We start from the raw sequence: 23269 nt of genomic DNA, 5'->3' as shown, positions 1-23269 counted from the left end.
TTAATTATCATAGTTGTGTGTAATGTAACCCAATATTTATTTAGAACTGTTTACAGAATACATATTTCAAATATAATATCTGATTTGAACACACATAATATTATCGGAGTGTTAGTAATCAGATCCAGAACTTTTAAAAATATGTTCCTTCTGATGTTTAAAAAAATGTGTTTCCTGCCTATAACAAAAAAAAAATATTATGAATTAAGAATGATAAACTCCTTTCAAAACAGTGTACATTTTGACATGCATAATAAAAGCAGTGTTAGGAGGAAAATTACATGGGTTTTCTTTTTCTTTGAATTAATCAATATGAGTATACTAATTGTGTGCCACAGTGAGTTACATAATTGAAATGCACATTTTTTTTTAATTTTTAATTTCTGTAGGGGTTGCCTTTGCTTCCTCATGTACACCCTGTCGTGCTGGAACTTATAGCCAAGGTGGATCTCGTTCATGTCTTGAGTGTCCTGAAAATCACTTCTCTGAATGGGAGGCACATTCTTGTACACCTTGCAACAATATAACTGAGTTTTCACCAAGAGCATCACCCACCTGCCTCACACGAAGACTGTGTACACACAGTGACTACTATGAAACACGCACTCCATGTGATTCAAATAACCAGGTAATCTACTTGACTTCTCTGTTGCAACACAACAAGTAACAACCACATGTAAACAACTTCTCATGAAGCTATGTAGCTTAATGTCAATGTATTTTTTGTCTGTCAGTATTGCAACACTTGTTTATTTACCACTTAATCTTAATTTTAGTTTAACATTATACACTTTGACACTACATGTTTCGGCCCCAAACGGCCATCTTCAAGTGTCTTGATATGTTACAAATAGTTTATTGAATTATGTTAACTGCTACACTGTGTTAGTCCATGTTAAAATCACATGCTGTAGTTCTCTTTTCAAGGTAAAACCAGAAGAAAGCCTTTAAAATTTCTATTATACCCACGTTAGTTTGGTGCATTTTTTTAATTTCACCTCACATGGGGTGTCGTCCATTGTTCATAAATGTATGTCAGTCCAGGGTGTTTTGTTTTGGCAGCTTGCCCCTCACGTTCGTAGCCTACTTTACAGTCCACTAGTAAAGACAACACCACACACTGTGGAGGAAACACGCAAACCAGGGGCATATTGCAGACATAACTGAAAAGTAGGCTATGAACATGAGGGGCAAGCTGCCAGAACAAAACACCTGGGACAGGCCTACATTTATGAACAATGGACGACACCCTGTATGAGGTGAAATAAAAAAACATGCACCAAAATAATGTGGGTATAATAGAAATTTTAAAGGATTTCATCTGGTTTTACCTTGAAAAGAGAATACATCCTGTGATTTTAACATGGACTATCACAGTGTAGCAGTTTAACATAATTCAATAAACTATTTGTAACATACCAAGACACCTGAAGATGGCCGTTTGGGGCCGAAACATGTAGCGTCAAAGTGTATAATGTTAAACTGAAATTAAGATTGAGTGGTAAATAAACAAGTGTTGCAATATTGACGGATGATAAATACATGAACGTTAAGTTAAACAATTGCAACAGGATGCTGAAAGACAGTTAATTCTGAGAAGGTTCTGGGTTCAAACCTCAGCCTGTAAGCTGGCAGTTCTGACTATTGCTTTTCATAGTCTTCCCATTTTGACAAATGTTGGGACAGCAACTTAAAATTGTACATGCCTGCTTGTGTTTGAACCTACCCAATTCCTTATTCATAATTATCCTGCTGCGTAACTATTGATGGTATTAAAGTCTTGTGACTGTATAAGTTTGGAAATACTTCGGATGTAATGGTGAAGAGAAAAGTTCTTGATATCTTTGCCATGGTTAAAACCTGTGTCTTATGTATAGTACAGTATTTCAGCTTGCATATGCATGAATACCTGGCAGTGTGAGAGAACATTTTTCTGTCTGAGGGGTGAGTGAGTAAATCAAATATATACTATGAAATTAGAACGTCTTCAGAGAAAACTTCAACAACAAAGATTGATTAATTCTCTACATATTTAATGATGCTTTCTAACTGCATAAGTTATAGCATCACATTATAGGATGACATTAATCAGCGGCAGCTCATAACCCTCTGAACAGGTGGGGCCACAATTGAGTAAAATTTACCCCCTCCCACCAATACCTCTAAGTAAGGAATGAAAGGAAAACTTTTTTCTTATTTAAGTGTTCACATTTTAATAGAGAATGCTTTCATGTTCCATAGTACCCCACTTTGTTTAACAGCTATTACTTACTTACTAACGGAGCTGAGTCCTTCTGGAGGAGGCACAAATTCTGCAGCTACTCAGGAATTTCCCAGCATTTTTATGGAACCCAAAGGTTCATTACTGCGTTCAAAAGAGCTCTCCACTGATCCCTATCCTGAGCCATATCAATCCAAACCATACCATCCCATCCCATCCCATCCTATCTCTCTACGATCCATTTACCCGCCTATGCCTTGGCCTTCCCTGTGGTCTCTTTCCTTCTGGCTTTCCTATCAGTATCCTATATGCATTCCTCGTCGCCCCCATTTGTGCTACATGACCTGCCAACCTCATCCTCCTTGACTTGATCACTGAAGAGTACAAATTATGCAGCTCCTCATTATGCAGGTTTCTCCAACCTCCTGTCACTTCATCTCTCTGTCCAAATATTCTCCTCAACACTCTGTTCTCAAACACTCTCAGTCTATGTTCCTCCCTTAATGTCAGAGACCAAGTTTCACACTCATACAGAACCATAGGCAAAATTATAGTTTTGTATATTCTAATTTTTATGGTTTTGGACAGCAGACGAGAAGACAAAAGGTTCTGCACTGAATGATAGCAAGCATTATCTGAGTTCAGTCTCCTCTTAATTTCTTCTTGAATCAAGTTTTGATCTGTTATCATCATTCCCAAATATCTGAACTGTTCCACATTTTCAAAACATCTGTTCCCTATCTTTACATCATGATTTTGCCCTGCATTTTGATGATGAGACAGCAACATATACTTAGTTTTCTCTGTGTTTACTTCTAGACCAACCTCTTCACTTGCATCAATTAAAGTTTGTGTGTTTTTCTTTATGGCATCTACATTATCACCCAGTAGATTCATATCATCGGCATAGGCCAACAGCTGATGTGTCCCGTTTAATTTCAGTCCCAACTGGTTTCCCTGGACCTTCCTAATGGTATATTCTAAAGCAAAGTTGAAAAGGAATGGCAATAAAGCATCTCCTTGTTTTAGACCATTCTGGATAGGAAATTTATCAGACAAATGTTTACCTATATGGACTTTACTGTACATTTCATTTAAACACATTTTAATTGGCCTAACTAGTTTCATGTCTACCCCAAACTCTTTCAGAATATTGTACATTACTAACCTCCTAAATGAATAATCATAGGCTTTCTTGAAGTCTATGAACAGCTGATGTACTGTCTCCTTGTACTCCCATTTTTTCTCCAGTGTCCGACGAATGCAAAAGATTTGGTCAGTAGTTGATCTGTTACGTTGAAACCCACACTGATGATCCCCAATAAATTCATCCATGTATGGACTTAACTTTGAGAGAAGAATATTGGATAAAATGTAGTATGAAGTTGATAGAAAAGATATCTCACGATAATTATTACAGTCAGTATTATCACCCTTCTTGTGAACTGGTACAATAATAGACTTCTTCCACTGATCAGGCAATTTTTCCTTATGCCAAATAGAAGTAATTAGATTGCGGATCTTAGAATGTAAAATTTTACCTCCCGCTTGAATAAGTTCTGCCGGAATTTGATCACTACCTGGCGATTTATACCATTTCAATTTTGCAATAACACTTTCAACCTCAAACGGACTAGGATCGGGTACTAACGGCTCAGCCATATGGATTTCTGTCTGTCTAACATCACTGACCCTATGTACATTCAGTAACCGAGAGAAGTAGTTCCTCCACCTATTCAAAAAGTTGTGGGAATCTGCAAGCAGGTCACCATTCTCATCCTTCACTAAGTTACTGTTAGGCTGGTAACCTCTCTTAAAGTCATTTATTCCTCTATACAGGTCTCTAATATTCGTGTTCTTACTGTTCATTGCAAGCTCATCAATTTTGTCTTTCAGATATTCCCTCTTTTTGTTCGTGAAATGCCTGCTGGTTTCATGTCTTGTATTGTTCAGATTATTCCCATTTATTTTTCTTGGATCCTATAATCATTGCAATTTGGCCTGCTTTCTTTGATCTAATAATTTTGGGCATCCTTCATCGAACCATGGCTTATGCTTCTTCGGTTCATAATAACCTAGACTTTCTTTGGCAGACATTTTTATATTCTCTCTAGTAGTTTCCCGAGCTTTATTAACATCCACCTCAGTGTCCAAATTTTCCAAAGCCGCAAACCTATTTGAGATTTCAACATGATACTGTTCTTTACCCTCTACCTCATTTAATTTCTTGAGATTGAACCTCTCCATATGAACTCTGTGTGTTGTTTGTTTGCTCACTGCCAGTCTTTCCCTAACCTTTGCCACCACCAGGTAGTGGTCAGTATCACAATTTGCTGCCCTGAATGATCGGACATCAAGTATACCTGAGTGCCGTCTCCTATCTATCAAAATATGGTCTATTTGAATGTGTATCTTCCCATCAGGAGTTGTCCAAGTAAATTTATGGATGTTACGATGTGGGAACATTGTACATACTTTTGACAGTAAGATTTTTTGATGTGGCAAAGTTTACAACTCTAACTCCATTATCATTACTAATTTCATGCAAACTCTCATTCCCAATCATTGGTTTGAAAATGTCTTCCCTCCCTAGTTTGGCATTGAAATCTCCTAGCAAAATTTTCATAGGGTACTTTGTGAATTTATCAAATACATGTTCTACTTCTTCACAGAACTTGTCCTTTATGTCATCAATTTTATCTTCTGTTGGGGCATGAACATTCATAACAATGATATCACATCAGAGACCTTTTAGTATTATATATGATATCCTATCACTAACGAACTCTACCCTCTTAACTGCTGATATGATTCTCTTATGTATGAAAAACCTGTACCTAATCCATGATTTTCATTCCCCTTTCCATAAAAAAATGTATAGTTGCCTGCTGGTGTGATGCCACCTCCATCCCATCTGACCTCTTGTACCCCCGCTAACTCTGACTTATATTTTAAGATTTCTTCTGCCACTGCCCTGAGCAAACCTGCCCTATAGAAGCTTCGAACATTCCAAATGACAAATCTCATACCCATATCTCATAGGTTAGGTCGTTTATTCAAGGAATCCGTCCAGGTCCGAGGCTTTGTGTTCATTTTCGTAACATAATTATTTTTTATGGTGAGAAGTTGTTACCCCCAAGCTGGAGGACCATCCTTTGTCGGCTGTCTGCGACTGCTTATTCAGTATATTCGCAACTTCCCTCCAAAACTGAAGGGCGTCTCCTCCGTCCATAATCTGAGGACTCACCATGCCGTGGTGACAAGGGACCCACGTAACATCGGTTTAACAGCAAGAGGCTTATTTTATGTTGACAAGAATATTGCGGCTGTGGTCCCCTGGGACCTGCAACTGAAAAACTTACTCCTGTCAGTATAAATACAGACCCCCTACCTTGGGTCAGAGAGAGACTTGGACACTAAGAGTCCCATATGTACCTCTTAACTCTCACACATCACTTATACAGGTGCATAAATAGACAGACAGTTTTATATGAGCTTCAGCAGCAATGTATGTGTTCCTAATACTTGCTGGGGTTGACCGGTTGCATTCCTCACATCTTTCTTCTAGGCATTTGGTTTAGGCCACAGCTGCAAGCATCATACTTTCCCGTGAACAAAATGGCTCACAGAGAGTCACACACAAACTATTGAATAATCATGTGATTGGAAACTTAAAAACATGTGGTACAGAATAATTGCATACAACTAGCCTAACTAAGGAACTAACCTCATGGAGAAGAATCCTTGAGAAGCTAATAGCCACTGTGATAGTTTTGAAATTCCCTTTCTCTCTGAATATAAAATCCCTGGCATTGTAAATACATGAAATAAAACTGAAAATATATAAAATGCATTTGTTATTAGTCAGTTATAATCTAATTCATAAATACCATACTAGATTCTGAGCTGAAGAGGAGAATATTTTTGTCAAAACATAATCAATTTCTGTGCTTAAGAACTGTAAGTATTCTCTGCAGCACACTCTTAAACTAAAAGAAACTTTGCCGGTATGTAATAAAGTGTCATTTTCCTGTTAATGAAGACAATATTTTTCTTACCACAGTCTAAAGATCTTACATTTTACAGACACAAGAAGTTTATAAATGGCTTCAGCCAAAGACTTGTCGTGATGATGTTCCTGATGCAGTGCGCTTACCTCCAGCCAGTGAGAAACATGAATGTCCACCATGCAATCCAGGAATGGATTATCATAACGGCTCTACTTGCGAATTTTGTCCCAGTAATATGTATTCAGATGGACGAACTGGTTGTAAACGATGTCCACCTAACACAACTCCAAATTATGGTTATCAAATTCTACATTGGACAGAAATGCTGAAGATGATGAGTGCTGCATGTATGGAAATTGATGGTAAGAAAATGTATGTAGTCGTCTAATACAGTAAGACCGTAACTTTATATGTGCAGATGAGAGTAATTGGGCTGGATTTGTGGTTCAAAATTGAGGCACATTATAAATAATTTTTAAGTCATTTTTAAATTTTACACCATTATCATCAGTAATGATGTTAGGTAACAAGGTTGGCCAGTTCTATCTCAGCATTCAGATCATTTAGCCATCCACGTCGTCGTTTTCCTGTTAGTGGTATTTTAAAATGTTCTTCTGGCAAACTATGGCCTTTCAGTCAGTGGAAATATAAAGACAATGATTTCTATGTTTATAAAGTTTCCTTTTCAAGAGGTCTCCTTTTAGATCTTATAAGTCTTCATTTCTTTTATGGTTGAAAAGAATGTATCTAGCTGTTTGTCACAAAAATTTCATCTTTGAAGCCTGTAGCCTATTTCTATGTCATTGTCCTATTATCATTACCATTAAGGAGGTCAGAAGTATCGATGTTGTGTGTAGTTTTAGGCCTGGTAATTCATGAACCACATTTTTTGAGGCATTGTTTAAAAATCTTTGTATCTGTTGAAGATGTTTTGATTTTGGAATGTATGTTTTCTTACCATGCTATGAAATGTTGCGTACCAGGTATGCAGAAGTCTGTTTGATTTCACATTCTATCCTTAATCTATTATATGCTTGAAAATGCTGATACAAAATATGGTAAAGTCAAATTCTTGCTTTAAAGAAAAATCACTCCACTTCCTGAAAATAAGCTGTTACAATGAATGTCCCATAAAGTAAGTCTCAGGTATGCGTATACAAGATATATGTTGTTTCCTATTCACATTCCTGCATAATACAACGTCATTAAATGAAATTTTACTAATATATGTAGTAGGAAGTGTACATAAAGCTGAAGAAGTACTTATGTTTCTTGGTACAAGTTTGTAAAAATTTAGATCAGAGTTTTTCATGTATAAAAAGAAACCAAAATTTGAAAATCACACGGCATTTGTATTCTATATTAACCTTTAATGTCTGAAGTGCCCCAATCTGTCCAGGGATGAGTATGGTCCGTATGGTCATCGTGGCCAAAGTACTCCAATTTGGGCAGTTGGGCATTTGAACCCCGCTAGCGGAAGCATGTGCACACTCAGCTAGCGGAAGCACGTGCACACTCCGCTAACGGAAGCACATGCACAGTCCACTAGCGGAAGCATGTGCACACTCAGCTAGCGGAAGCACGTGCACACTCCGCTAACGGAAGCACATGCACAGTCCGCTAGTAGAAGTGTATGCACAATCCTAAATATTTATTTTTAAATATAGTGAAATTCAATATACATACTTTTTTGTTGTTATCTGCTAGCCGTATATACAGGCTTCAACCCCCGTGTCATATAACTGAATCCTGCCTTTGTGTAATACTCCTTGAAGCACTCTAGAAAGTACAGTCCCACATCACATATCTTGCACTTCAAGTGCCTATCAACTTCATCATCTTCCAAATAACGTTTCATTGCCATTGTATGACAAAATTAAACTATAATATTCAAGTTCATTGTGATCTCACAGAAAACTTAATGCACTCTGTATCTCAGCTGCGATACAAGTGTTTGGTTGCAACCATAGAAAGGGCAGTATTCTCTTGCAGCTGCAATAGCAGTGCTTGGCACTGAATTAGGAGACATTGCTTATACCCTGTAGCCTTTCTAGAAAGGCCATGTTTCCACTTTTCTGTCCTTTAGTCAAAAGACTGGGATATCTGAAGGGCGTAATAAAGACTTGAAACTTTCCAGCAGTGAACCAAATCACTTTATTGCTTCCAGCTGGTTTATGGCACCAGAGAATGTGAAAATGTTTCAAGTGTTATAAGCAGGAGTGATTTTATACCGCAGAACTACTATGTGAAGAAGTTGGAAACTATTTTTACAGTATGCATCATAATTACAAGAAAAAAATAGAAGTAGTTTATAACTTCTTGTCTACATATTTTCAAATCTTATGTTATAATATGCAACACTCTGTTCTTTGCTGATGAAAACAAAGTTAATTCCATTCATTCATCATAAAAATTGTATTAGATACAGCATTTTCAAATACAATGCAAGCGCCCTAATAGGAAGAATATGTGAAGAAGTTGGAAACTATTTTTACAGTATGCATCATAATTACAAGAAAAAAATAGAAGTAGTTTATAACTTCTTGTCTACATATTTTCAAATCTTATGTTATAATATGCAACACTCTGTTCTTTGCTGATGAAAACAAAGTTAATTCCATTCATTCATCATAAAAATTGTATTAGATACAGCATTTTCAAATACAATGCAAGCGCCCTAATAGGAACGGATATTTAAACACAGAGCAACAATGGGCATTTAAACGCGCGCTGGCGAGCTCAAGCTACCACTATTTCAAAAGTTTAAATTAAAAGTTTAAAGTTTAAATTTTATAGTGTTTAACAAAACTTTTGACCGCCTCTGTGGTCTGGTGGTTAGAGTTCCTGGCTACAGATCCAGGGGTCACGGGTTCATATTCCCCAGTGCTACCAGATTTTTTCTGAGAAAGTAGTGGGTCTGGAACGGGGTCCACTCAGCCTTGTGAGGATAATTGAGGAGCTATTTCAAGGAAGTAGCGGCTCTGATCTAGAAACCTGAAATTAACGGCTGTGGAGATTCGTTGCACTGACCACATTACACCCTCTATCCGCTAAAGTTGGCACTAACTTCGCCGACAAGCAGCAGTTACTCGGTCAGTACAGTTTGCTTGCGGACTAAAATCATGGATTTTTTTTTAACAACATTTTTTGCTGTTTTCTGCAATAATTTTTGCAGCCTATGTTGATGTTTACAAATTTCATGCATACACATATGAGTGCATGTGTGTGTGTGTGTGTATATATAGTGAGTAAAAACAAACATGGATTTATTCTATATTTTATGTTAATTATGTGGAATGCAGATTTATAAAAGTTATTAATATTATGGTCTTTGGCAATGCAGAAGACAAATAGTCTTGATAATCACCGATATGAGAATCTCAGATCTTATAAAAGTTAATTATTGTGTGGAAATAAATAAAAACCTGAACTTGATACCAAGATTAAATCGTGTTTCTGGTTGAAGTTGTAAAATATATATTTTGAATTTCAAGGATTTAAGGAATGAAGAACTAAAAAATTGGAAGTCAAATGTAAATGGTTATATTATAGCAGATTTTGTTCTGTGAATGTTTGATTTTCCTACAAACTGCATACATGTGCACACTTTTAGAATTTCTGATATGACAGCTGATTTTGTCCATGGATGGGGTCATTTGTGAATGAAGGAATGTGTTCATTAAGATGAACTTAATAATGGAAGAGCAGGACCATATTTGTTGCCGACTATAGGTGGAATAACATTATTAAATTTGATATAAAATTTCAATTTTCTTTCCTAGAAATATTCTAAAACGTTCTAAAATTCATTACCATCCTCATAGGATGATATGGACTCAGAGATGATTTAACTTCATATATAAATTTATGCTACAGTTCTTTAGCATGTAAAATAATAGATATAATTTCCATTTCAGAATGGGGGTATTAATGTGCAACTAGCTCCACATAGCTGAGTCCTTTTTGAAATGCGACTACTTAATAATTTACTTACAAGCATCTTTCATATTAATGACCTCCATATTATGATTATCTGTAGTAATGCTTTTGGTTATTATATTATTATATTTGGTTAAATAATTTTCCTGGGGAGTAAAGCACGGAGAGCGTGTAAGGCTGACAACCTTACCGCCATCTCTGAGCCGGTTGTCTAGATCAGGGGTCTCCAAACTTTTCGAACCGCGGGCCACATTAGTTTCATTCCTGAGATGAAAGAAGCGTGAAAGAACATTTCCACAGCTAAGCCATCGAACTGCAGTATAATGTGTCAGGTCAATAAGCTCGGAATCACATTTACCACTACTCAATGGAAAATTAGTTCAATTGGCGCATTTCTGCACAAATCTTTCATGGGCTGATAAAATCACATCGTGGGCCGTAGTTTGGAGACCCTTGGTCTAGATAATGTGGGACCCTCAACGTCTCACAAGCCCATGGGCCTTCACAGCCTGTTACAGGGACAGCTTTACTTTTATGCATGTTGGTACTGTATACCGTTCCCAGTAGTGCTTTCCAACTTCTCAGAATAGTTTAAAAGCACCTGTTTTTGTAGACTCAATACAGAAATCACAAACACCTCTCAGAAATTAACAGGGACATTTTCTACAAACAACCTGCACTTTAATTTTAGTACTACACAGGTGGTTTTATTTTTTTTTTTTAATTAATTGCTTTCATTCTGTTTCTACAGTTCTTCATCGTGTCACAGCGTGGAATACCACAGTCTTAACAATGCTGTAACGAAAAATTCATGTGTGTTGTTCAGTATCAGTGAAATATTTTTGTGTTACCTTTGTTTCTTGATTTTTTGCATGCTTTTTAAACGAAAGTGTCTACAACATGTTGAGGTGTAACAAATTCGTTTTATTTTAATTGTAATTGTAATTAATTCGTATTTTATGGAAAAGTCAGTATAGAAAATGCAGCCATCCTCCTTAAATTCTGAACTCCAGGAGCCAGATAAGTGTGCAAAGTAAGAGTGCAGTGGCACTGGTTGTGACAATTGTTGCAGGCTCGAGCTGCAGCAGTAGTGACATGGGTTGGCAGTGTGCAGGGTCATACATTCGGTCAGGAAATCACCATACAGCTGGAGCATACCTCTTACTCTCACTTAATGTTGCTGGATTTCGTAGCAAAGGAGGTGTCAGTGGTGGCCGTCGGTTAGGTGTTGGACAAATATCCTTCAGCTTTGAGCTGGATTGTGAGAGTAAATGTGAACTCTTATTCATGCAGGTATGTTACTTAGAAGTTTATGATATTAAGATTAAAGTAATTCAGTGACATTTTATGATCTTATAAGTGGTCAGCATGGCAGTCTCCTAAATTTCTTATCACCGAATTGTAAGAGAGTAAATGTTTAACATGATATCAATCACCTTGACTCTGTTAAATACTGTAGATGCTAATTTATATTGCAGCATCTTGTTACACTGAGTAGATCTGCCTTTGTGTTCCACTTCTTTCTGTCAGTGTACAACTTTGGTTAATATTCACCGGTCAGCTTCTCCCAATTGTATATCACTGCATGTTATGGCCTGATTGGCCATCATCAGATGTACAAGTTGTGTGAATCTGCTGCTCTGCTCAATATTGTTCTACTTTTATACAAAAGAAAAGCACAACAACATTACAGTAAATTATGGTATGGATCAGGAAGTGGAGGTAATTTTGCATTGGTTTTCATTTCCATATGAAAAAGAAGACAGGAATGAGGATCTTTTTATAAAGTGAATATCACTTATAATTAAATGTATGTGTAAATTTTACCATACATTCTTTGCACTTCAGTTATAAGGGTTAAGTTAAATATTATGCAAATATAATTGAGTATAATAAAGTCTTTCCTTCTTGAATATTTCCAAATGCTTCCAAATATATTTTGAATCTGAAATTTAATTGTTTTTGTCAAGTTGAGTTATGCATATCTATATATATATATATATTGTAGCATATAGACCCGTTGCTAAATGGTGAATCTGTAAACAACAGCCATTCCCAACAAGCAACAATAGACTAACTGAGAAGCGGTGTTCTTGTGCAGTCCATGCTGAGGTGTTATAAGCAGGACAAGTATAATGTTTAGTTAGTTGTGTGACAGTTGCTGGTCAATAAGGATGTCAGCACAGAAGTTAAAGGATTTGTGGCTTTGGAACCATTGCCAGATGACTGCTGAAGCACGGCAAACTGAGAAGGCAAAGAACATGCTCTAGTGAACTGCAGAGTGTGTGAATTAGCGATGGTGCTACATTTACTTGTACAGTAGAACTTGGTTATAACGTCATCAAAGGGACCTAAAAATAGTGTCGTTATAAATGAATGTCGTAACCGAAATGGGCGCTTCCACAGTAGCCTTATGTTAGTCACATAAAAATCTACCAAAAACCGAGTTAAAATGTTGCATTTTTTAGTGAAATACGTAGTTAAGTACAGACTAACGTAACATTAACGTGGAATTGCCCAAATGTGTAATATCAAAGACATATTACAGCGCTTTTCACTGACAATACACACCGCACTAATACTGTATATTAAAGGTAGGCCTACTCACCAAATTACAGTAGATTACATCAATTGTTGTGCCTTACTGTACCTAGATACGAGTACAGTAATCAGTTATCTTCATCTGTTTCCTGTTACTTGCCCAATACACACTTTCTAAATTACGTTCAATGTCCATATCAGAGAAATTCAGGAATGAAAATGATGTTACATACGAGGTTGATGCATTTGTGCATGTCGTACTAAGCAAGGTATAAAAACAGTTGCTTTATGAGGAATTAGTTCGTACCATTGAATATTTGACGCAATAGACAAGGTGTCGCAGAAACCGATGTTGCTATAACCAAGTTTTACTGTAGTTTCAATCTGTAGGTCTTCAGTAAATCCAATTATCAATCCAAACCCCATCTGTAGTAAAAAAACATTGGAACCACTAAGAAACTGAGGAACAGAATTTATGTTGCCTGCATTAAAAGACTTTCAGTTGGCAACGCTGAATGATTTTCTTCCGTTTGTTTACATTCCATAGTGCTCATGTCAGTGTATTGGTGATTGTGTTGAGTGACAACCCATGTGAAAGAATTGGAAAATGTGAGACTTGTCCGATTTTGATGCACATTCAGCTGGAGCATCTGTGGAAGAAACTGTGACATTATTAGGTATATTGAGAGCAACGTCTTCTAATGATATGTCGGCATACGCGAATCATGGGAAGTCAACATCAGCACAGAGAAGCAGTGGACGAAAATCAACATAGATAAAAAGAGATTGTCATACAATCAGAAGGATTGCTTTCAAAAATCACAGAACTACTGCATCACAGGTGACTGCACAACTGAATATTCATCTTGAAGACTGTCACCACAAAAACTGTCCGACGTGAGCTTCACAAATCCAACATCCACAGTAGAGCCACAATTGCTAAACCTCTGATTACCGAAAGTAATGCTCAGATGTCTAAACGATGGTGTCTGGACAATAAAACCTGGACATTAGACAACTGGAAACGCATGCATGATATGGTCAGATGGGTTGTCCTGCATGCTGCTCCCTGCACCTGGAAGAGTTTACGTTTGGAGAACACCCAAGGGAGCCTGCAATCCGGAATGCCTGGTTTCAACAGTGAAACATGGGGAAGATTCTGTGATGGTTTGGGCCGTAGTATCGTGGTACAGTATTTTGTTGGCCCTAGTGTTACCCTTCATGGCCGAATTACTGGAAGGGTGTACGTCGTGGGTTTGGGTAATCTGGTGCATCCCCTGATCCAAACATTTCCGAAGAACGATGTAGTTTTCCAAATGGTAGTTCCCCCATTAACACAGTTACAACTGTTCAGTCATGGTTTTAAGAGCATGAAGATGAACTTCAGCACTCTCCCTGGCCAGCACAATCACCACATTTGAACATCACTGAACCTCTGTGGTCAGTTTTGGAGACTTGAATGAGGAACAGGTCCACCTCCAACATCACTAAAGCAGCTTGAAGATGTATGTCAAGAAGAATGCTATAAAATTCTGCTAGGGACTGTTCCAAACTTGCATGACTCCATTCCAAGAAGGATTGCAGCGGTACTGAAGCCAAAAGGTGGTACAACACCATATTCATAAAAAAAAGTGTACAGTGTCTGTAGTGTTATTGTTGTAACTGCCTCAGTGACAGAAGATGAGATTTCGCTTTGTTTTTACAATTGAAAATGAAACTGAATGGATGACATTTTTAAAACAGTGTTCGACATCCGAAGGGAATTGCAAGAGGTACTTGACAGCATTAAGGAAAATGACTTCCATGATGCTTTTGAAGCGTGGGGGGGAAGAAAATGATATGATTGCTGTATACATTCCAAGGAGACTATTTTGAAGGAGATGACAGCCAAAATTGAGTAAGTTAAGCCAACATTCCTTTTTTGACCTAGTCCAGCAACTTTACGATACCAGCTTATCTCAATAAAAAAGGAAATAAACTTGGCTTTAAATTATATTTCAAATCATTTGGAAATTTATGTGCACAAACATATATTTGTGCCTGTCTAATGTCATGTTCTTACGGCATGCAGCTTCTGTAAATACAATTCTAATTCCATTATTATAGCCCCCCATTGCCACCACCGATGCTGCCACCACCACCACCACCACCACCACCACCGCCATCACCACCACCGCCACCACCACCACCACCATCACCACCACCACCGCCACCACCATCACCACAACCACCGAACATTTTAACAGAACGCAGCTCTGATTCATCTTGTGTATTCTGTCACTCTATCACCTAGGTATTTAAGGAAAGTATTTTCTTAACTTCCCTTCAACCAGTAATTGAGAAGTCGCTGAAATTTTGACTGACAAATTCACAGTATTGGTAATGGTGTTGCCTCCCCCACTGAGTGCTCAGTGAACTTTTCAGAATTGCTGATACTATCACTGTCAGTAGTAGGTCTGGCCAATCTCACAATTTTCCTCACAGTGAAAACATTTCTTCTTGTATTCTTCTTTTTCTTGATGATCAATGACAGTTTGCATTCTTCAAATAATATTCCAATAGAACATAATATTGGATTAAGTGTCACGTGTAATTACACAATATTATAAGTTATTCAGATGGACTTTGCTGCAGGGATTCCAATGAAGTTCAGTTTTCAGATTTGAGCCTCTCACAGTGCAGTGGTGGCTATGGAGATTTATGTCTTCTGGGATATGATGCTGCATAGTCCAGTGGAAATCAACTGATGTTTTGGAGGAACATATTTTCTCCGTGTTCAGGGTTAAAGAATTAGCCAAGCATGAAATTATCAGGAAGTGGGCAGCAAGCATGAAAATGATGACATGTTCCTCTGAAACAGTGGTTGACTGTCACCATGCGACATATCCCACAAGACAGAACTCTACGGTCTTCACAGTTGGGAACATACTTGGCATGCTGAGCTCAGAGGTATTCACAGGTGAAATTCTAGCATGAAAAATTCATCAGTTCTTATTCTGTAGGATTTTAGAATATTCGAGAAAGTCTAGAGTTGTAGTATTCGTGAGATTCTGGGAATTGAAGCAACAGTATTAAAATAAAAATCAGAATTTTAGAAGACTGATGAGAGTCAAGTTCCTGGTAGCTTTGGATGTCCATCATATGTTGTTACGTCCTGCAGACAGTTGCATTCACAAAGTGATGGCAGGAGGATTAAACATATGAGACAAAATGAAATAATGCAGGACCAGCCCAGAGACATAATTTGCCACGTGTATACGTTTGTGAAGCAGGAGGCACACTTGAGAATTCTCCTTCTAAATTAAGTGGAAGACAGAGTTGTTGAAGCAACAGGAATTTCTTGCAGTGTTGGGCAACAGATTTTAAAAGAAAGAATACAATGTTACTGAAAGCAAACCATTCAGTATGTCAAAAAGACTCAGAAATGAAACAAAAACAGAAGTGGAAAAGTGTGAAAAATATGCAATTTCTAGGACAATTAATGAATCTCATGTCACTGAATGTCACATATAACACTATAAGCATTACTTCCAGTTCAACAGAGAGGAATAACCTCCACAGAAATGTAAGGGCTGTGTTAGAAAATTAGAATTTAAGGGAAGAAATTTAGGGACAGTTGAAAAGTGCTTGTAGAACAATTACATATCCTTGAATTGTGGTTATCCTTTTTAAAAGCATTAAGAATTGGAGGCAGTAGGGAATCATGTAAAATATCCTGCGGCTATCATAAAATTTTCTGGTTACCAGAAGAGATGCAGAACAAATTAATTCCAGATTTTACTAGCATCTCCATTTAGTTGCAGGTAATGCTGCTTGTACAAATTTTCAGCCTAACACACCAAGGAAACCTCTGAGCTCATAAAATTTTGTATGGAAAATGTGTGTTTTGCAGTAGGCTATTAGTAAGAACTTCCATTCAACCCTTCTTTCTTGTAACTTTTTTTTCTCCCTGTAGCACCCCTGACCAAGCTTCATGTTAAACCATTAAAGGGCATATGACTAGGAGAGGGTGCAAACATTTGAATTGCACCAAAAACCACCACCATTTTCGCAGTATGTACACCAACATACCAGTCTAGCTGATCTGATTTCTTATCAGGTGGCAACAGTCACCCTCATATGGACTGTTTACCAACACACATGCCATATGTAACTCTGTTCAATTTTATTTCATTTCATTCCTAGTATAGCTAGCTAGAGATGGGTGGAGACACAGATAGACACAGAAAGAGGCAAATAGATAGGGAATAGAACTATGACTATAGAATAAGACAAAATTTTGATTACGTTTATGATTTTACTTTTGTGCATAACTGACTTAAGTTTCTAGGGAAGGCATGCCCTGCACTGCATATTTTAAGGAGGGCTTATGGTCCCTCCTACACTTAGGTTCTGCTGTCCTCACTTCCTGTCTACTCTATTATTATTTGCATATTTCTTCATCCTCATAACATCAACTTCAGGATATTTAAAGTGCCTTACCAACTGTGTTCACTGATTTATGTATAGTTTTAAATAAATGTTTTCCAGTGTGAACCTGAATATATACATCATTTGCCTTGTTCCCTTTTACAAATGTAGGGATCTGATTCCAAAGGAGTGACGTTAATACAGAGGTGGACAGACTCCCAGTCAAGGCAAGAGTTCTTCCATTCAGTAATGCTGAATGACTCGTACACCTTCAGCTGGGCATTTCAGAAATTGCAGCTTGGTCAGAGCAATCACAACATTAAAGTTGGGGATGATGTTGCAAGGATCTTTTCAATCAATGTAACAAATACAATTGATGGAGGAGCAGCCATGTGTTTACCATGTCATCTGGTGAGTACATACTTAAAACTTAGAAGCATAAAATCATGAGCAAATTCTAGAACAGTAGAAGAACCACATCTTCAATGATTAGAAATCATCTGCCTCATATATTCTGCACCATTTAATTCTTCCTTATTTTTATAATAAATCATGTGGAACATATGTAATAAGATTATGGTCTTCTGGAAAGTGAAATAATGTAATCTGGTACATACATACTAACATATTTAACCTGCTCCCATTATTCTTATGGGATAAGAAGAAATCTTGTTTAACATTTTAAAATGATGAACACAAGAAGTATAATAACATACCAAATAGTATTTTTCACATAACAGTTACTGAAAATCATATTACTTGTGCTTGGAAACAAGTGTCACCTATTTTCCAGCCACCTAATACTCTATTTTGATTATTAATTTTGTTCCTGGTATGAATATTGACCCTTAAATGTCATGTACAAAATATATTTCAAAATTTCCACTCACTTGCTGTTACAAAAATTTTCTTGCCAAAGACTGACAACTGTGCTACACATCTTTACATTTTTACTTGTTAGCAGTACAAGTCTCCCCTTGGCTGTCAGTGGCAGCATGGTCACATGAACTGACTGTGTGTATGAGATTAATTTTTGCTGTGAAGTTTACTTTCTGTAATTGAAAGAGTATTTGAAGTGCTCCACACCTTCTTTACCCATTTAAATCCCACATATGAAAGGATCATTTTGAGAAAGTTGATGTTAATCATTCACTTACTCAGTAATTCTAGAGCTTCCTTGCAGACAGCAGCTTGTCTCCATGTGAAAACATGCCATTGAGAATAAACTGTTTTAGCAGTTATATGTGCAGGTTATAATTTATTCATTCATTCCAGTGTGGAGATGGGGGGCGAATACCTCCACCGTAGCCTTATGAGTCATAGGAGACAATGAAAAGGGAAGTGTCAAATCTGAGACAGTAAAATATGGTCACAAGTCCTATAAGACTTGAAACCGAGAATGACTGTGCTGGCGAGAGCCAGCAGCAACTGTAAACAACAGACCTGTCCTCTCATCAGAGAGAGCACCCTGCATCAACAAACCCATAACTGTCTGACAGTAATAAAAATATGTTTGTAAGCCCCACATAGGTGTTTTACTCGAAGACAGACTGACCGACTGACCGTTGGTTGTAACATGAGGCTCAGACTCAGATATACAGGTTACAAATAAATGGAAAGACAGGAGCAGACCATGTTCAAAACTATATAAGATTTGAAGGTTGGATGGTGATGAAATGAAGTGAAATCCTTTTGGCCAGTCAAATGTTCATAATGCAACCTTGTTGGAGCAGTTCTCAGGATAACATGTGTTATAATAAAATGAAACTTACTCTTGCAATATATCTTGCAATGAAGCAGTACTAACAAGGCTTCAGCATTTCTACATGTGGCTAGAATTCATATTTTACCCACAGGACTAAAACGATCATCAGTCGAAGTAGAATACATATGATCTGCTATAATTCTTGTTATACTCAAAGCTAGCAGAATTTTTATTTAATATATATGCAGCGGGATACAAAAATATATACACAATTCAGCATACAAAATGTCTGCCGAAATAGTATATTAATCATCCGAATTTGGTACACACAGAAAGGGATGGATGCAGCACATGCTGAACCAGAACAAGTGTTCAGAGTTCCCACCATCAGCTTGTAGACACACAAGATTGCAGAGTAGTGCATGGGCAACCATGGCCAAGGTGTCCATTGGGATAGAGGCAGAGGATACATTCCAATTTCTTTCTGTAACATCTCTGGTGTCAGTAGTTTTTTTACAATATACCCCCATCCTCCAGGGACTTTCAAAGTAAAATTAGAGGTTGAGTATGGGGGATACTCAACACTACATTTTCTTCCTATTCAGTGATCTGTTTGGGTTTCATAGAGGTAGCTTCTGATGTCTCGATGGTGGTGTGACGGTGCACCATCTCATTGAAAGTAAAATGGCTCATTCCTGTAGAGCTGATAAATGGCAGGTAAAATGGATGTCTGAAACATGTTGAGGTACATAGGACCAGTAACTCTTCCTTTAATTTCCCACACTTTTTATTTTTTCATTACCACTTCAGAATGTTCTTGAGTTGCTCAAATGACAGCTATTCCACTGCCATTTGATAAGGTGACCCTGGCATTCATGTGACTAGCATCACCCTTTGAAAGAACGTCACACTATACACTGTACATTACATTTCCATTCAACTTGGAAAATGTTTGCAGAAAACATCTACGTCGTATTAAAGTATATATACTCATACATTTTTGGGCCCTCTGCATATATATCTGTGTGTGTGTGTGTGTGTGTGTGTGCGTGTGTAAAAGAAATCCTATTGGCTTATAATAATTAATTGCCTTTATATTTTAATTTAGTGGTAAAATTATAATGTACTGAGATTTCCAAAAATCTGGATTGTGCATGACCAAAAGAATCACACGAAATAATGTGAAACTAAGAAAGGTTCAGCTTGTTTAGAGGTAAACTTGAAATGCTAAAGCCAACTATGCTGACATCATGTTCCCACAACCGAGCAAGTGTGTCATGCTAATGTCTAACTGCATGTGTGAACAGGTGGCTGGACTCCGTGCCGGGATTGTCATTGTCAGATGGATTTTGTGCAGGTGCAAGTAGCTTTTGGCTGTCCATGAATCGCCCACACATACACATTTGAGAATATGAAAATTAAATTTGTTTTTATTGAATTTTCAAATCCTTCTAACATCTAAGTAAAACCATAGATATGACCTTGAGTTCAGTGACGAAGGCACACTAAAACTGATTCTTTAGGTATTCTTTCAATACTTAATGGACAAACAGGATATCTTAAATATTTCAGTCTCGTTATGCAAAATAATATTGTTCTTTTCAAAGTGGTTTAAACTGTTGCAGCTTTTTCAGTTTTTTCCATTTTCTTTGAATCTTCAGAAATATTGAAAACCTACATGCAAATAAAATTTACTATTTCAACAAAAAATTCCAGTAAGTTTTTGTGTCATGTACAAACTTGTTTACACTTTATATCTGAACTTTGACAGGCTACCAGTTCCTTTCTTTTGAATTCTGTCATCACTGTAGTTCAGTGAACAGCTTAGGATCATTTTCCATTGAGAAATAATGTGAAAAGGAGTATCCAGAAACAAGTGTTGTTTGAAAAGAAATATGGAACAAATTTGTAATAGAACATTGTACTTACTTTAGGATGCAGAAGAGCATGGGTGCATACCCTGTCCACCTGGACAATACATTGATCCAAACACAACCGCTTGCACTCCCTGCCCCCCTGACACTACTGTATCAGACTCACTAGCATACGGAGAAGATTCCTGTCAGCCCTGTGGTCCTGGACTCACCAGCTTGGATGGAGTTGTATGCACAACTAAATGTGTTTTCAACTTTGATGGGGTTCAGTTTGACCTTAGGTCATTGGCAAAGTAAGAGCAGCTAAATATACATACATTTTCTGATTACATCTCATTATTTTATGTACAATATCTGGGCACAGTATGTTTTTAAGAGATGACACTGAAATTGGTGATGATGTCTTATATATGAGTTTACTATGTACTAACAACCAAATGACTGTTCATACAAGATAATAACATTTTATTAAGTAGAACAAATACTGTGTTGCTAATCTTAATTTACTGCTTTAATGGTATACTCAGCCATCTGAAAGATGCTTATTGTGATCTTCTGGTCTATGACACATGCAGTCTGCTGGGTGGACATGAACCAGAATGGCCATACTAATTCAATTTTCAGAGTATCATGAATTTCATGCCCTCAGTGTTTTGTCATGTACACTTTTTAATTGTATTATAATGCAGAAGACCACGACATAAATCTTTACCACAATGAAAACCTCAGATCTCATCTAAATGGTAACCTGATAACTAGCAAATAGAAAGCAAAATTGGGCTGCACATGGCACACAGATACAATGAAATGTCACTACACTGTGTTCTTGTGCTGTTACCTTTACATTGAAATTAGTGGACTGTGTAAAGAGTTCTGTAGTTTGTGCTGCAGCATGTGAATGATGTGCACAAATCTAAATACTATACATTTACTATTTAATTTCAGGATAGCTGCAAACAAAGATCATTTTGAAGAAAGCAGTCTTCTGGGATTTGGCACCGTGTACACCACATATACACGGTGCCAAATCCCAGAAGACTGTTTTCTTCATAGTCACCGCCGTGAAAGCCTCAATTCTTACAAAGATCATTTTATCAATGTAAACCTAGTGTGCTCATTTAATAATACTTATTGCTCAATATAATATTTGTGATTACAGCTTTGTGTACCTATAGTCTTAATCATTGATGTTACAGCCCTTATTTGGTGAAAGGAAGCCGTCTGTTTACAGCTTCAGGTGCACAGTATTACCATCTCTTTAACATAAGCTTATGTGGACAAACGGCAGCTCTCTGTTCAAACAATGTGTCTTATCAAATTGAAGGCCAGACTTCCCAAGTAAGTTATTAGTAATGAATCTTAGTCTAGTATGGATGTTAAAAATGAATGATATTAAAAATGGAATGAAGAATTAATCTTTACCCTACACCATCATATTTACCATATTAACCCAGCTACACTGAAGAATTTTTCTTTTATTTTAATTAAAAGAAATGTGTTGGATTGGTTCAGTTTGTATTTACAAGCAAAGAAAAGCCTATGCTATGAAACAAAATTCATAGCTCTCTGAAAAACGAGTATTTTGCAACCCCAGTTTACCTTGAAAATCTCATATCTCTAAGAGTACTGATACCTCAAGTTTCATTGCCATACCCAGTTCATACAGTTCTGTAGTTTCTAATCATAACTATATTCCAAATGCCTAATATCTTTGTGGGAAAGACGCATAAATGGAGCAGTGGTTTTAGAAATATTCTTCTATTGATTTCCAATGGATCTGTGAATTTTCAAACAATTCACACTTTCCAAACATGCATCTGGCATGTACAGTGGCTGCTCATGATAAGTCTTTAAAACTTATTCTAAATTTGTTAAAAGATTTAATGGCAATACTGTCCATTACCCAAACATTTAATCATTTGTATCCTATGAATATAGGAGAGCACATGAAAATATGGGCATATGCAGGGTGGTGCATACTGAGTATCTGGCCCCACCTGGGTTCTTAAGAAATTAAACTGACGGAAAGAAGGAAATGTGAAATTAGTCTTTCATGGCTTAAATGTAAGTTCGTAAGCAAATTTCTGCATCCTGGTGGTACAGATGTATGGAACTATGACAGACTCATGCCATGCAAATTCCTGTATTCTGAAGATTACAGTCTTCTGTGTTGTGACACTTTGTAGTATTGGAGATAGATATCTGTGTTTCTGAGAAACATACTGCCTCCATAGTCAGAGTTGCTTTGGCTCTTAAGACACAAAGGACCACAATCTTAAATAATATAGTAATATAAAATTTCTGATGTCAATATGTGGTAATGAAAGATCATCATCATCATCATCAGTAATCTGTCAAGACGACAGGTCCACAGTCTCTTCCAAAACAATTCCTCCACTTAATGCGATCTAGAGCTTTCTCCTTCAAATGACAGTATCCTCTTCTGTCCCCAAGGTCATCCAGCATCTTCTTACGTCTTCTTCCTCGTCTTCTTGTCACTTCTATCCGCCCATCTATCTTTCCTTCGATAGCTTCTTTTAGAAGGCAGTTTCTGCGTAAAACATGACCA

General features: G+C 37.1%; 1 protein-coding gene across 1 annotated transcript in view; it reads left to right on the top strand.

The window, feature by feature from the left end:
- The window catches only part of LOC111868308 (UPF0577 protein KIAA1324-like homolog), a gene marked incomplete in the record, with an annotated part of 70741 nt that overhangs the window by 27290 nt on the left and 20182 nt on the right, over positions 1 to 23269 (top strand). The window contains 6 exon segments of the mRNA XM_033753000.1: positions 390 to 628; positions 6308 to 6593; positions 11243 to 11463; positions 17293 to 17532; positions 20761 to 20993; positions 21897 to 22038. Coding sequence (XP_033608891.1) covers positions 390 to 628; positions 6308 to 6593; positions 11243 to 11463; positions 17293 to 17532; positions 20761 to 20993; positions 21897 to 22038 — 1361 coding nt within the window.

The sequence above is a fragment of the Cryptotermes secundus genome, unplaced genomic scaffold (genome assembly GCF_002891405.2).
Source record: "Cryptotermes secundus unplaced genomic scaffold, Csec_1.0 scaffold1115, whole genome shotgun sequence".
Taxonomy (NCBI): Eukaryota; Metazoa; Arthropoda; class Insecta; order Blattodea; family Kalotermitidae; genus Cryptotermes; species Cryptotermes secundus.
Note: the sequence above shows the minus strand (reverse complement) of the source record. Positions and strands in the feature narration are given on the sequence as shown.